The sequence below is a fragment of the Harpia harpyja genome, chromosome 2, assembly GCF_026419915.1.
Source record: "Harpia harpyja isolate bHarHar1 chromosome 2, bHarHar1 primary haplotype, whole genome shotgun sequence".
Classification (NCBI taxonomy): domain Eukaryota; kingdom Metazoa; phylum Chordata; class Aves; order Accipitriformes; family Accipitridae; genus Harpia; species Harpia harpyja.
The window spans coordinates 38,991,678-39,003,995 of record NC_068941.1 but is presented as its reverse complement, the minus strand read 5'-3'; the positions used below and the strand labels follow the sequence as shown (position 1 = coordinate 39,003,995).

At 42.0% G+C, this 12,318-nt stretch overlaps 1 protein-coding gene across 6 annotated transcripts in view; it reads right to left on the bottom strand.

The window, feature by feature from the left end:
* FAM13A (family with sequence similarity 13 member A) overlaps positions 1-12,318 on the bottom strand; it is a 134,714-nt gene that overhangs the window by 101,945 nt on the left and 20,451 nt on the right. For all 6 annotated transcript variants that reach the window (XM_052776524.1, XM_052776486.1, XM_052776495.1 and 3 more), the window contains exon 5: positions 6,327-6,486. In XM_052776524.1, coding sequence (XP_052632484.1) covers positions 6,327-6,486 — 160 coding nt within the window. The remainder of the gene's footprint in view (positions 1-6,326; positions 6,487-12,318) is intronic.

The window sequence follows — 12,318 nt, the reverse complement described above, 5'->3', positions numbered from 1 at the left end:
AAAGGTCACATTTCATTACAGTTGTAACAATACACCACTGGCTAGCTATACAACATAGGACTATATGCAGCTGCAGTCTGAACAGCACTTTAAGATCTTTGAAAGTGAAAGGTCCTCCTTCAGAATTACTATTTTTGTTGTGACTGTAGGTTTGGTAAACCTATTTATTCAAGAAGATGATAAAATTGGCAATACTGCAACTCAAGACAGACTAATCTTTCATTACATGAGTTATCACTCAGGCTTAGTGCCACAAAAAAATCTATCAGGACCTTATCTATACACACTAGGAATTCTGTTCCAAAGCAAAACATAAACAATATTTTATTATAATGCCCTGACACTTATAATGTGGTAAATGCACAGCATGCAGATATACAGCCAGAGAATTAATTGTTCACATGTAACACTGCCTAATAAAAAATAGCTATTTATAATCCTGACAATCTGAACACAGAGCAGATAGCTAATGAGAACACTCAACCCACTTCTCCACCCATTTCTAACTAGCAGAGCCTAATGATCAACAGACTGAGACTCTTCCAGACCTTCACTGGGTTATGAAATTAAACTGAAGCTTGGATAAAAGTCTTAAGGATTGTAATAATAGCTGGCTGCAAATGAGACCTGTAAACCCCAACAAACCCAACTTATTTTGGAATTAAAAAAAAAAATTAAAAAATAAAAGCCCATAATTCTTTTACAGGAAGGAAGTTCCAAATATATATATATTTCTGAAGAAAGTACATGTTATACTTGCACCTCCTGGCCACCTGCCTGGAAGATCATACAGATCTCATTCTACAAGGTGGAGTGAGAAACTAATGAAGTCCTTCCAGGCAAGGCATCAGGAACCTGACAGTTCAATTTCCCATTGAAATAGAAACTATGCTGAGATAAATCTTCTATTTTGTGAAAATTGCACTTTTTTTTTCTTAACATAGAGGTTTCCAAAGAAAAACTCCCCACCATTTCTAACTATAATCCTACTATATGCCTGCGCAATGAGCAAGAGGAGGCTTTACAGTCCTGGGAACAAAGCAGGGACTGGAAAGCAGCTTGCAGAGATTTCCAGCTCCCTTACTTTCTGAATTGCGATACACTGAGAAAGCAAGCTAAGAAATCCCTTTACCTGGCACAACTTGTCTATCCCAATGACTGAGCGATCTTTGAAAGAAGAATTATAGCTGGTGAGAAGGTGTACCTGTGCCGCCTCAGTGCACATACGCAGCAAGAATGGTAGTTCCAACTACCAACAGCCCTACAGAATCACGTCTCTTTTTCCCATCTCAAATTTATTAACTTTTGGCTTCCTTAAAACAGATGTTCTTTAAGCTGCCACAACCTGTACCTGACTGAAATGCTCTTACTCCTTCTGGAAGTCTGTAGCATCGTGGATTTCCCCTAGCTATGACCAACATGGTAGACAAGATGCAACTTGCTCCACTTGAGCTGTTTTTCCTTTCCAATACGCTGCTCAAATCGAAGCTTGATGCTTTCATGACTTTATCTGAATGATCCCTGTCTTCTTGTTTTCATTTTAAAAGAACAGTACGTCCTGCTTGTAAAAATCCACTGATTTTATGACCAAAGTGTGGGAAAATCTTAAGATATCCAGCCCATGAAGGGTCAGAAGTCATGGAAGTTCAGGAAGATGGTAAACATGACTGAGCGAGCACATCAGAGGAGGTACGTTCCCGTATTGGGATGGGATGGTATGAGCCACTACTCCCCTGTTTCCGGGTATTTGCTCAAAATTAATGATTCAGTGTTGACGTCAACTTCAAAAAAAATGCTTATGAGTGGATGATGTGAAGCAACAGGCACCTAAGCCATCTCAAGAACAACCCAAGACTGCAGGAAGAAATAGTATTCTCACAATACATTTAGACACTAACTAAAGGTAGGTTCCTGTTTTTCCAGTTGAGATTTCAGCACTAAAGTAAGAGCCTGAAGCCATGAAAAAGAGATAAAAAGCAGGGCTAATTTTGTAATGCAGTAAGCTAGAAAGGCTTAGCTAGAGCACTGAGAGAAGTGCATTGTTTGATGTTGTACTTTTTGCTGTCTTTCCTTATTTTTTTAAGCCATTGTCATTAGGTTTCAAATTTTGATTCAAGTTAGTCTTTCTGCAAATTTGTGGCATTCTTCTCCCTGTATAAGAGGTTTCATGCTTATAGGTGCTCTTTCCAACCTCTTAATCAAGAAACACCTGGATCAGCACCAATGGCTTTGTCCATCATGGGGTTAATCTCTTAACACAATGTAAAAACTAATTTCTTCTTATAAGTACCTCTGCCCCCATTTTGGGAACCCTACCTTTGGGTAAGGCTAGCAGCAGCATTCCAACCAAAAGGAGGCATTAATACTTGTCTAGAGAAAGTGTCTCAATAAGCCCTAGCCCCAAACTACACACCCAGGAGAACACAAAAGGCAGGCCACATTACCACAAGCACTGTACTAACCTAGAAGAAAAGTTATCTCCACATTCAAGAACATAAAAGAAAGGATGGCAAAGAAATATGGGCTGCAGAGAGGCTACAGCATATGTGCACAGTGACTAGAGGTGATGGAAGGCCATGTATCAAGAGCGCTGGAGCTTTTGCACTTTACTATAGACTGCCAGCCTCTTCTCTGGAGTGGGAATGAAGGGCTATCAAATTTGAATACAGGACGAATAGTGGGACAGGGCTGTGGGAATTCGGGAGAAAAATGTAAACATGGAAAAGTGAGAAAGGATTGAGAGTGAAGGCAATCATGGGAAAGGTAGCAGTGTAGTGACGCAGGGTGAAACACTGGCAACATAGGGAGTGATTTGGGGGATGGGATGGCAGAAATACCCCAGAAGGAAGTGAATGAGATCATCTAAATCTCCCCTCCTCACCTTCTTGCTGCTCACAATGTAAAAGCTAAAAAAGCCATCTGGATAAATGCAGCTGAGTTTGGTAAAGGGCAGGTCCTAATTTTCTTCCCTTTCCTTGCTGTCTGCTCCCCCATTCCACCATGGTTCATGCTTAAATGCAACACCCTTGAAATCAGCAGGGCCTCAGTTCATGAGAGTGCTGTCCTGAGCATCTGTTTTGCGTTTGTGTGGCAGGGTTTTGGTAGTTGGAGGGGGGGCTGCAGGGGTAGCTCCTGTGAGAAGCTACTAGAAACTTCCCCGTCTCCAAGTCAGACCCACCTCTGGCCAAGGCTGAGCCCATCAGCAACGGTGGTAGCACCTCTGGGAGAACAGATTTAAGAAGGGGAACCTGCAGTGAGTACAGGGATTGGAATGTGAGAGGAACCCCTCTGCAGACACCGAGGTCAGTGAAGAAGGAGGGGAGGAGGTGCGCCGGAGGAGGGGATGCCCCTGCAGCCCGTGGTGAGACGGCAGGCTGTGTCCCCCCAGCCCATGGAGGGGAGTGGGGGAGCAGATGCCCACCTGCAGCCTGGGGAGGACCCCACGCCGGAGCAGGGGGATGCCCCTGAAGATGGCCGTGACTCCATGGGAAAGCTCGCACTGAAGCAGTTTGTGACTGAAGATCGGCCTGCGGAAAGGACCCATGCCGGAGAAGTTTGTGAAGGACTGTCTCCTGTGGGAGGGACGCCACAGTGGAGCAGGGGAAGAGTGAGGAGTCCTCCCCCTGAGGAGAATGGAGCAGCAGAGACAAGGTGTGATGAACTGACCCCAACCCCCATTCCCCGTCCCCCTGTGCCGCTGAGGGGAGGAGGTAGAGAGAACCGGGAGTGGGGTTGAGCCGGGAAGTGGGGGGGTGTGGGGAAGGTGTTTTAAGATTTGGTTTTACTTCTCATTATCCTTGTTTTGATTTCATTTGTAGTAAATTAAATTGAATTTGGTTTTTCCCCAAGTTGAGTCTGTTTTTTGCCCGTGAGCATAATTGGTGAGTGATCCCTCCCTGTCCTTGTCTTGACCCACGAGCGTTTCCTTATATTTTCTCCTCCTCATCCCACCAGGGCTCGGGGGGACGAGTGAGCGAGCGGCTTCGTGGTGCCTTGTTACTGGCTGGGCTTAAACCATGACAGCATCCTACATTTTTCACTCCTTCCAACAGGATTACTTGGTAAATCTCTCTCCAGCTACCTGTAGATATGAATTCATCAGTGGCTTTTCAAGAAGCAGTAACTTTGCTTACAAATGGCTTGCTATTTTCTGGACACTATGACCCAGGTCATGCCAAATAATTCTCTAAGGCATTTGTTCTTTTATGACACTGGTCAGCTAGCTCCTACTGTATGTAACAGTTCACACATTAGTAAACTGGCAATCTCTTTTCTCTATGGAATCTCATTTATCACCACCTGGTTTTCTCTTCGAGTGCACCATCTCTAATTTATTATACAAATTGGCTAGGATAGGGGATATCTGCTAGGACATAGGAAAAGTAACCTTCGGGAATGGTATAAAGCAACCTTTCAAAGAGCCACCTGACAAATTTCAACAAGCACTTCTTATGTAGCTTTGCTATATGAAGTTAGATGCTTGTATTTCTTGTGTTTCAATATTTGTCCTGGTTAAGCTAGAAAACTTCCCACCCAAATTAAATGGACAAGGAACAAGGTCAAATTTTTGCAGCTGACTGCCAGCAGAATTTGGAAGCTATCAACAAGATCCAAAGACACAAACACAATGTAAGCCCTTGTGTCTTTAGGCATGGCTCATTCCTCTCAGGAAGTCACCTGTCTCCTGAGGCAGAGAGATGGGCAACATTTTTCATCTCACTTGAGTAACGGTTATCTTTCAGGCTATTTCATTGGAGTAATTCTGGCTGTCAACATGTACTTTGATAGCTCAGATCTCTGAACTGCTGTGGGAAATCTCCCAGGTCTCCACCCTTGTGCACTCCCAATTAGTAATAAGTAACAAGTCCTTAGAAGTGAAAGACCACCTTGCCTTTTGCAACTGGCTGAGGCTTGAAGGAGATGGAGACATATCTGAAGTCTTTCTTCTGGGCTCTTTGAAGTACTGTGTCTTTTTACAATTACATTCTTCTTAACTTGTTTTTGTAACTGAAATGACCATCAGCTGCTAAACTTCACTCTCATTTGCCAGGCAGATCATTTCCATTACCCAGAAGTTACTGTGACTTCAGTAACACATATTAGGGAGGACACTGCAAGTCACCAGTCATTCTATCTCCTTCCACAGAAGCATTTTAGGTGAATGTTAGTAACAGCTAAAAGACTAAACAGCTAAAGACTTCCTCACTGATACACCACATAAGAAAACAACCAACCCTTCTAAAGGCAGCTGGGTCCAACTCATACAGATTGCCCTGTAGTTCAGATTCAACAGACCCTCCTGTGATACACTGCAAAGGTGAAGGTGTTTTCAGCTGATTTCACTTAACTGGCAGAACTTGGGCTCACACCAAACTTCTTGTTCTCTCAAGGTCAAAGACACTATATTTTTATAACTTATTTTCTGACAACTTCCATTCCAGCCAGTGAAGGCTACAGTGATTTTATCAGTGGACGCTCACAAAACCCTACCAAGAGAAGGCATGTAGTTCAACCCTCTCAAACTCAAGAGCTCACACCTTGGAAAGGAGTAATTATCTGCACAGCTAACACACAAAAGGAAATAAGGCAGTTGCAGACCATCCTCATGACCATTTCTGCACAGACTTGAGGTTGCTTCCTGTAGCAGAGATGGCACAAGCCAGAACAAGGCACTTTTGGCGGCCCTACTTACTTTTGTCAAGTTTTTCTGAACTTCAGAATCCTTTGATGTATACACACATGCCCTCTTCCCACCAAAGATATACTACTTTAATTATATCACTTTTCTTTAACAGCTTCAATGTACTTTCCTCAAATAGTAACTACTATTTAATGCTCCTCTTCAAGCGCACTCAGGAATAGCTGTTCTGAGTCAGAACACATGATTTTTAAATTCAGGTACGTGTTCGAGACAAGCAGACTTCATAGTGGCAAAGGCTAGGGACCTCATACCATCCTAAAGTATGAAAGTTCATCACTGATGTACACCATAAATGATCGACACGTCAGAAAGCTTGAATACTTCCTAGAATTATTCTGCCTCCTCATTTAAAAACATTTAAACTTTAGCGAATATATTTCCTAAATAAGTAACAGTGAATAGCTAACAAAGAATAAAGATGTTTAACAGAATCAACTTCCAGACTAGTAATGAAAATTAGCCTAATCAGCAGAATTGATTTGTAAACTGTATACCAATCAGTAACACAGAGCATTCTTACAACAGTGCCTGCCTCCCACTTACCTAGAAGATTTCTGAATTGAAGCCTGCAATAAGCCTGCATTATTGATTTGCTATAAGAAAATGAAATAATAGAGATACTCACTTTTACCAAAATAATTCTTGCTAGCTCTTCACATACAGGCTTTTCTTCATCCTTCTTCAAACCCTCCAATTCAAACAAGGTATTGTAATTTTCCAGCATTTTTGTCATTATCTTGTTGCAGATCTCCTGTTCTTTTATACCTTCAAATCCAGAGGGCACGCTAAAATTGGACAGAACACAAAGCAGAGTGTTATAGGTACAAAAGTTTCTGCACAGTGTCTCTGTAACATTTCAGTCATGGATCCAGGCTGGCTAGCAGGCACAGGAAACTGTCTTTGAAAGGAGGATTGTGTCTATGGTGGTAACAACTATCACGGTTTGTTTGCAGTTTTTCTTACCAATATTAAATACCGTATCTGTTGGTCAAACAATCTACTTCACAGTACCTAGGTAGAGATCTAATTGAGACAACCACCAAATGACATACCACCAGCTTGGCTAAAGTTGGGTTAATGACTGCAACACAGACAGCACGAGGCATTTAAATGCTCTGAACTGTTAATGGGAAGAGAAAGATTGCTCCAAAAAGTGGTTTTGATAACCTCAAAGGTATAAAAGAAGGATGAGTCAAAAAATTAAGAAAACCCACATGCTGAGCAAAACACTAAAAATAAAAGTTAAGCAAGATCTTTGCAGCTTCAGGTAACCCCATGCTGTACACCAGATTTCTTAATCTAAGTTTTGAGTTGATATTTCTTTTGGAATTAGGCTCATAACTCACATGGCTTTTTAAAACATGGAGATAGAGGCTGCTTTCTGCAGAACAGCCTAAAAGATTCATATAAAAAGAGGTTCCTAACCTCCACTTTCTGGGATAATAACCAACTACTTGGCTGCAGAAGAAGCAACTTCTTGCTCTCTTGAAAAAGGCCCCTGTGCACCCAGGAATTGCTTGCTACAGACCTTAAAGGCACACACAAACGAAAAGGCAAGATACTGACTTGGAAGCAGTGGTGTATTCCAGTCTATGCTCCTTTGCCTTCCTTATGTGTTTCACACAACTCTGTCATGCGGTAAAAAATGCATATTACTCACAACAGAGCACACAATTCATTGAAGCATCTAATGATCACCTGCTGGAAAGTAGGCTTTCTGCACGTTTATTCTTTCTGCATGTTTATTGGACTTTGGTGCCCAAAACTGACTTAAATTCCGTTTTGTTAATTCAGAAGTAAGATCTCTGAAGAATCTTCTTCAGCATTTAGAACACTTCTCCAGTCATTCAGTGATTCCCATTGCACAGGATTTCCAGCAGATGCACTCTCCTCGCAATAATCCACAAAGTGGCTGCATGGATGTGAATTTTCTAAGGACCTTATAAAGCGGCAGAGACTGCAGATCAGGAGGTACAGAAAACACGGGGAAGATTTAAAGGGAAGAAGTAGGGGACCAAAAACCAGAAACAAAAGAAGTTTCAAGTATTTTTTGGCTGAGGACAACTAGTTGTTGTACAAGAGGAAAAAACAACCCAAACCCCCAAAAGTTAAACAAATGCCATCTGAGCTATTTTACAGGGATGTAACTTGAAAGTAAACCATTGTTTACTATAACCAGCAAATTAAAATTTACAAATAACTATCTACTGTAAAACTGTAACTGTAGTTTATTGGGGCCAGATGTGCATTTCAACATGAAGGCTCTGAAAGCAGATGCTCCCAGAAATTTGTCATCAAAAAGTGCCTTCTTGTAGGGGTTGCATGCTACTGATCCTTCTCAATATTTTACTCTCTGCAGTATATCTACATATCAACAGGGAGAGGATCCCACTGCAGCAGAACGCATCTTTGTAAACCCCAGAAGAGAATCTTTACTGCTGTCATTTCAACATTCAATACATGCTAGAGTTGCAGGACCTGAAGTTTAAAGGAATTGGATTATTTTATACTGCAGAACATTGCCAACTGTAAAATGAGTCAGTCTCAGCTGATTGATTTCATTAGTGTGGAACCTGGTCTCAGACTAAATAAAGAAAAAATGGGACTTCTATTGATGGATGTGCATGTATGCTTGGGCCAATTCACTTTAAAGAATGTCACATATTCACTAAAAGATAGTAACTGACCTGAATAAAAGAAAGTTTATGTATGCAATAGGCCCATGCAACCATCCCGATTTAAGGAAACCCCTCTTCCCATGCTAAATGATGTGCTCCAGAGTTGGCATGGTGCAGAGCTTGCTTGATAATGCAGGCAAATCCTGACTGTTACCTTCCTGATGTGTTTCTCCAAAACAGGGTACCACTTAAATAAGCCTGGCACCCCTATGAACCTCATTCCTAGTAAATGGACTGAAAATGTACTAGAGCAATTTCAAGTCAAAATAAAGACTCCGGATAGCTTCAATGAGTTTTAGAGCAGAACCTTCACCTAAACCACATCTGCTGGAAACTACAGCCAATAACCCCCTACTGGCAACAGCTAACACCAAAAAACTCTTCCTAGTTGAAAAACAGTCCAGGCTATAAAGTTTCCACAAAGCACACAAACAATATTTAATTTCTGCACAATTCCATGGCTTTTTTGCCCTCCCTTCCCCACATTCCTTTGTCAGTTAGATTTTATTAAATCAAATCTGTGAAAAGTCCAACATCTCACTCTGAACAATTCTGTATGTGTATGGCGAGATGCATATGCAGAACACAAGGCTAAAGCTCATGGCTTTAGTCTTTTTTATCACCCCTCTCTGAATGTAACCAAGCAATAACTGTTTTATTTTAATGGCAGTGTAACATACTTTATCCATTGCCATCTCTCTGCCACTTAAACAGGCATATTTTACAAAGTTTCTCTTTTTTTTTTTTTCCTTTAATTGCTGTTATTAGACCTTCATGATGGCAAGGACTATTATACTCTTTGAGCTATCCATGGTGACCTTTTCCTTGCAATACATCTTCAGCTCAGCATATAAGTTTAGATTATGAGCACGCACCACCCTGCATATTTATACAAGTTAAAACCCATCTGTTCCCACACTGCACGATCCACCAGTCTGACTAGACTTTTCTGAAAATGTGTGTAAAAAAAGAGTATCTTACTTGAGCTTTTCTTTGTCTGAAAACTCATGGTATCTACAAATTTCACTTCAACTCACTAGAAAAAGCCAGTCCTATGAGAAAGTATTGTCTTACACTACCACTTTCATGATCCACCCCCTACTCCTTGGAAATTTTTCATATTCTTTTGTGAAGACCTTGTTAAAACATTACAGTAAAACCGTGTTCATAGTCATGGTTCCTTTACGTCTAATTTGCATGTTAATTAGGCATTATAACTGTGTTGCTTTTAGAGTTAGACGCACATCTTACTCCAGGTACAAAATCCGCAACAGCGGGACTTGATCCCCTTATAGCCATGTATGTACCAACTGCATCAGTAGTAGCACCAGAATCAGCTTCACTACCAGAAACACATTTTCTAGAAGGGAGGCATAAACCTGTAATTTCTGTGGTCATTTCTAGAAGAAAAAATGTTGACGAGTTCAGGTCTATCTTAGAGATTTGAGCTGGAAAACTCCCACTGAGTTCTCACAGTAGCTTGCAAATTCATGAACAGATATATCGCATAGGCAGTGACAGAAGCAAATTCTCTAGTGTGTCCCCCCTTAGACTCCTCAGACAACCTGCCCTTCCCAGAAAGATGCTCAGAGTGATCTGTGCACGAAGTGCAGTGGCTCCACATTAAGTATTTGGGAAAAATGTGCTTTGTCTCAACAAGGCACCAGCATTAACAGCATCTGACTCAGTCAAGCAGGGCTGAGGGCAAAGGTGCATTAGTACCACAAGTTTTACAGGATATTAAAGATTGAAATTATTGGTGAAGCCACTTTAAAGCAGAAAAAGCAGTAGTTCTCAAAGCTAAAACATCACTTGGGAACAGGATCAAGTTGTTAGCCCTTCATTTCAAAATATGACACCCAGCAGTATTTCACACTTCTGCACAATGTCCTACCAGCATGCCTGGCCCCTGGCCCACCCACCACAGCTCCATGCCACTCATATCCACGTAGTCGCATGCTCACTTGTTCTTTGGGTTCTTCCAGACCACTTTAAGCCAAGAGTGTGTCTCCTTCCATGAGGATGCTCAAGAAAGCTAGTCTCAAACAAGTTAAACCACATCAAAGCCCTGTGTCACAACTCTTATTCAGACCTAAAGTGACCTGAGGTCAGATTAACTCACTGTGAAAGAATTACTTACATTTCATGCATTAGTTAAATGAATTTACCTCAGGGTCCCTGTAAACAAGCTGTAACAGGCTAAACACAGAATGGACTTATGAGACAGCGAATCTCCAGACTCTACTGTGGTGCAGTAACACATCCAAACATGACTGCATCCAGCACAAGACAGGCATCACTACAAGGTTCTGTCACCATCCACCACACCTGAGAAACTTGGTTCAGGTGGAAACGAGGGCCAGGAGGACTTGAGATGTAGTCATCTGCCTCCAATGAGCTGGACTGAGATCACTGAACTCATTTCCCCAGGCAACAACTGCTGACAGCTCCCTGTCACAACTGAGAACCAGCAATTTCCATGTGAAACAGTGTGTCTCATTGCGAATTCCCAAGGGTGTTCGACCCCACCCTGTCTGAGACAAAGAATGCACATTCACATTTCCTTAAGTGGCTTTGCAGAAGTAGCTTGCATGGAATGACAGCACCATAATCCTAATTTACAAACCACTGAGGGCTATATGCTCTGTGGACTGCTACTTTTGCTGTACGTACAGTACCTTTTGTAGGGGAGCACCACAAAGCCACCTTACCATTCTCCTAGGGGATCCCCCAAGAAATGAAGGGACGCAGAGGACTGGGAACACTACATGGGTTTTTTGTTTCTCCAGCCCTCACAAAACATTTTCATTAGTACCTCAGATGCCCATGAGACCCTCAACAAGCACGACTGAAGATTTTGAGAGCACAGCTGGAGTAATCTTAAGAGGTTACAACTTCAGGCAGTCTGCTCTGTCCCTCTAGACAGACGTTACTGTGCCTATAACAGATGTGACCTCATGGCCACAACACAGCCCTGTACTTCAGCTGATGAAAGCTATTTGTCTTAACACACTGGACCACAAACTGGTGCAGCTGACAACAGGCAAACATTCGTGTCTGCAGACTCTGCTGCAAGATCAGAGGCTAACAGGTAGCTAAACATACAGCAACACTAACTTAGGGCAGGTGTTCATCTTGGTGTGTGTGACTCATTTACATGCTCTGCATCATTTACAGACTTATGTCTCACCAGTTTGGACCAAATGCAATGACATATATCACTACTGAGATTTTACAGAAGTGTCTTCGCTTCTGAAGCACAGGAGAGTTCCGTGAGGTATCTAACTGCCTACCTTTTAAAATCTGGTCCAGATTATTTTCTGTAACATCAGATTTAGGAGCCTAAATCAACTCGGTAATTCCATCTGTCTACATTACTTGCACTACATGCATAATGCAAAATGCAGCTAATGCAGGTAATGCAAAGCAGTTAGAGTATGCTGCCACAAAGTCTTTACTGACTGGCTTCACTTATATGCAAAATCTTTTGCTCCAGCAAAAGCTCCATTTTTCATCAGGAAATTGCAGCAATAGCAGGCATCTTTGAAAGTGGGACCTACACAAAACAGGGCAAAGGGCAGTCCATAGCCTAACACCCACTCACAAAGTACATTGCTCATCTCCAAACATTTCTAAACAGAGGCTCCTCAAAAATGCTCCCTGTGATTGTATTTGAGCTGTATTGTTGAGCTCAAACACCATTTTGTTTTGCACATATTTGGAAAAAGTTCTTCACTAAGAGGGTGGCCGAGCACTGGAACAAGGTCCCCAGGGGAAGTGGTCATGGCCCCAAGGCTGTCAGTGTTCAAGCAGCATCTGGACAACATTCTTAGATACATGGTTTAACTTTTAGGTTGCCCCATGCCCAGACAGGAGTTGGACTCGATGAGCTTCGTGGGCCCCTTCCAACTTATGACATTCTATGATTGTAGTTTTTCC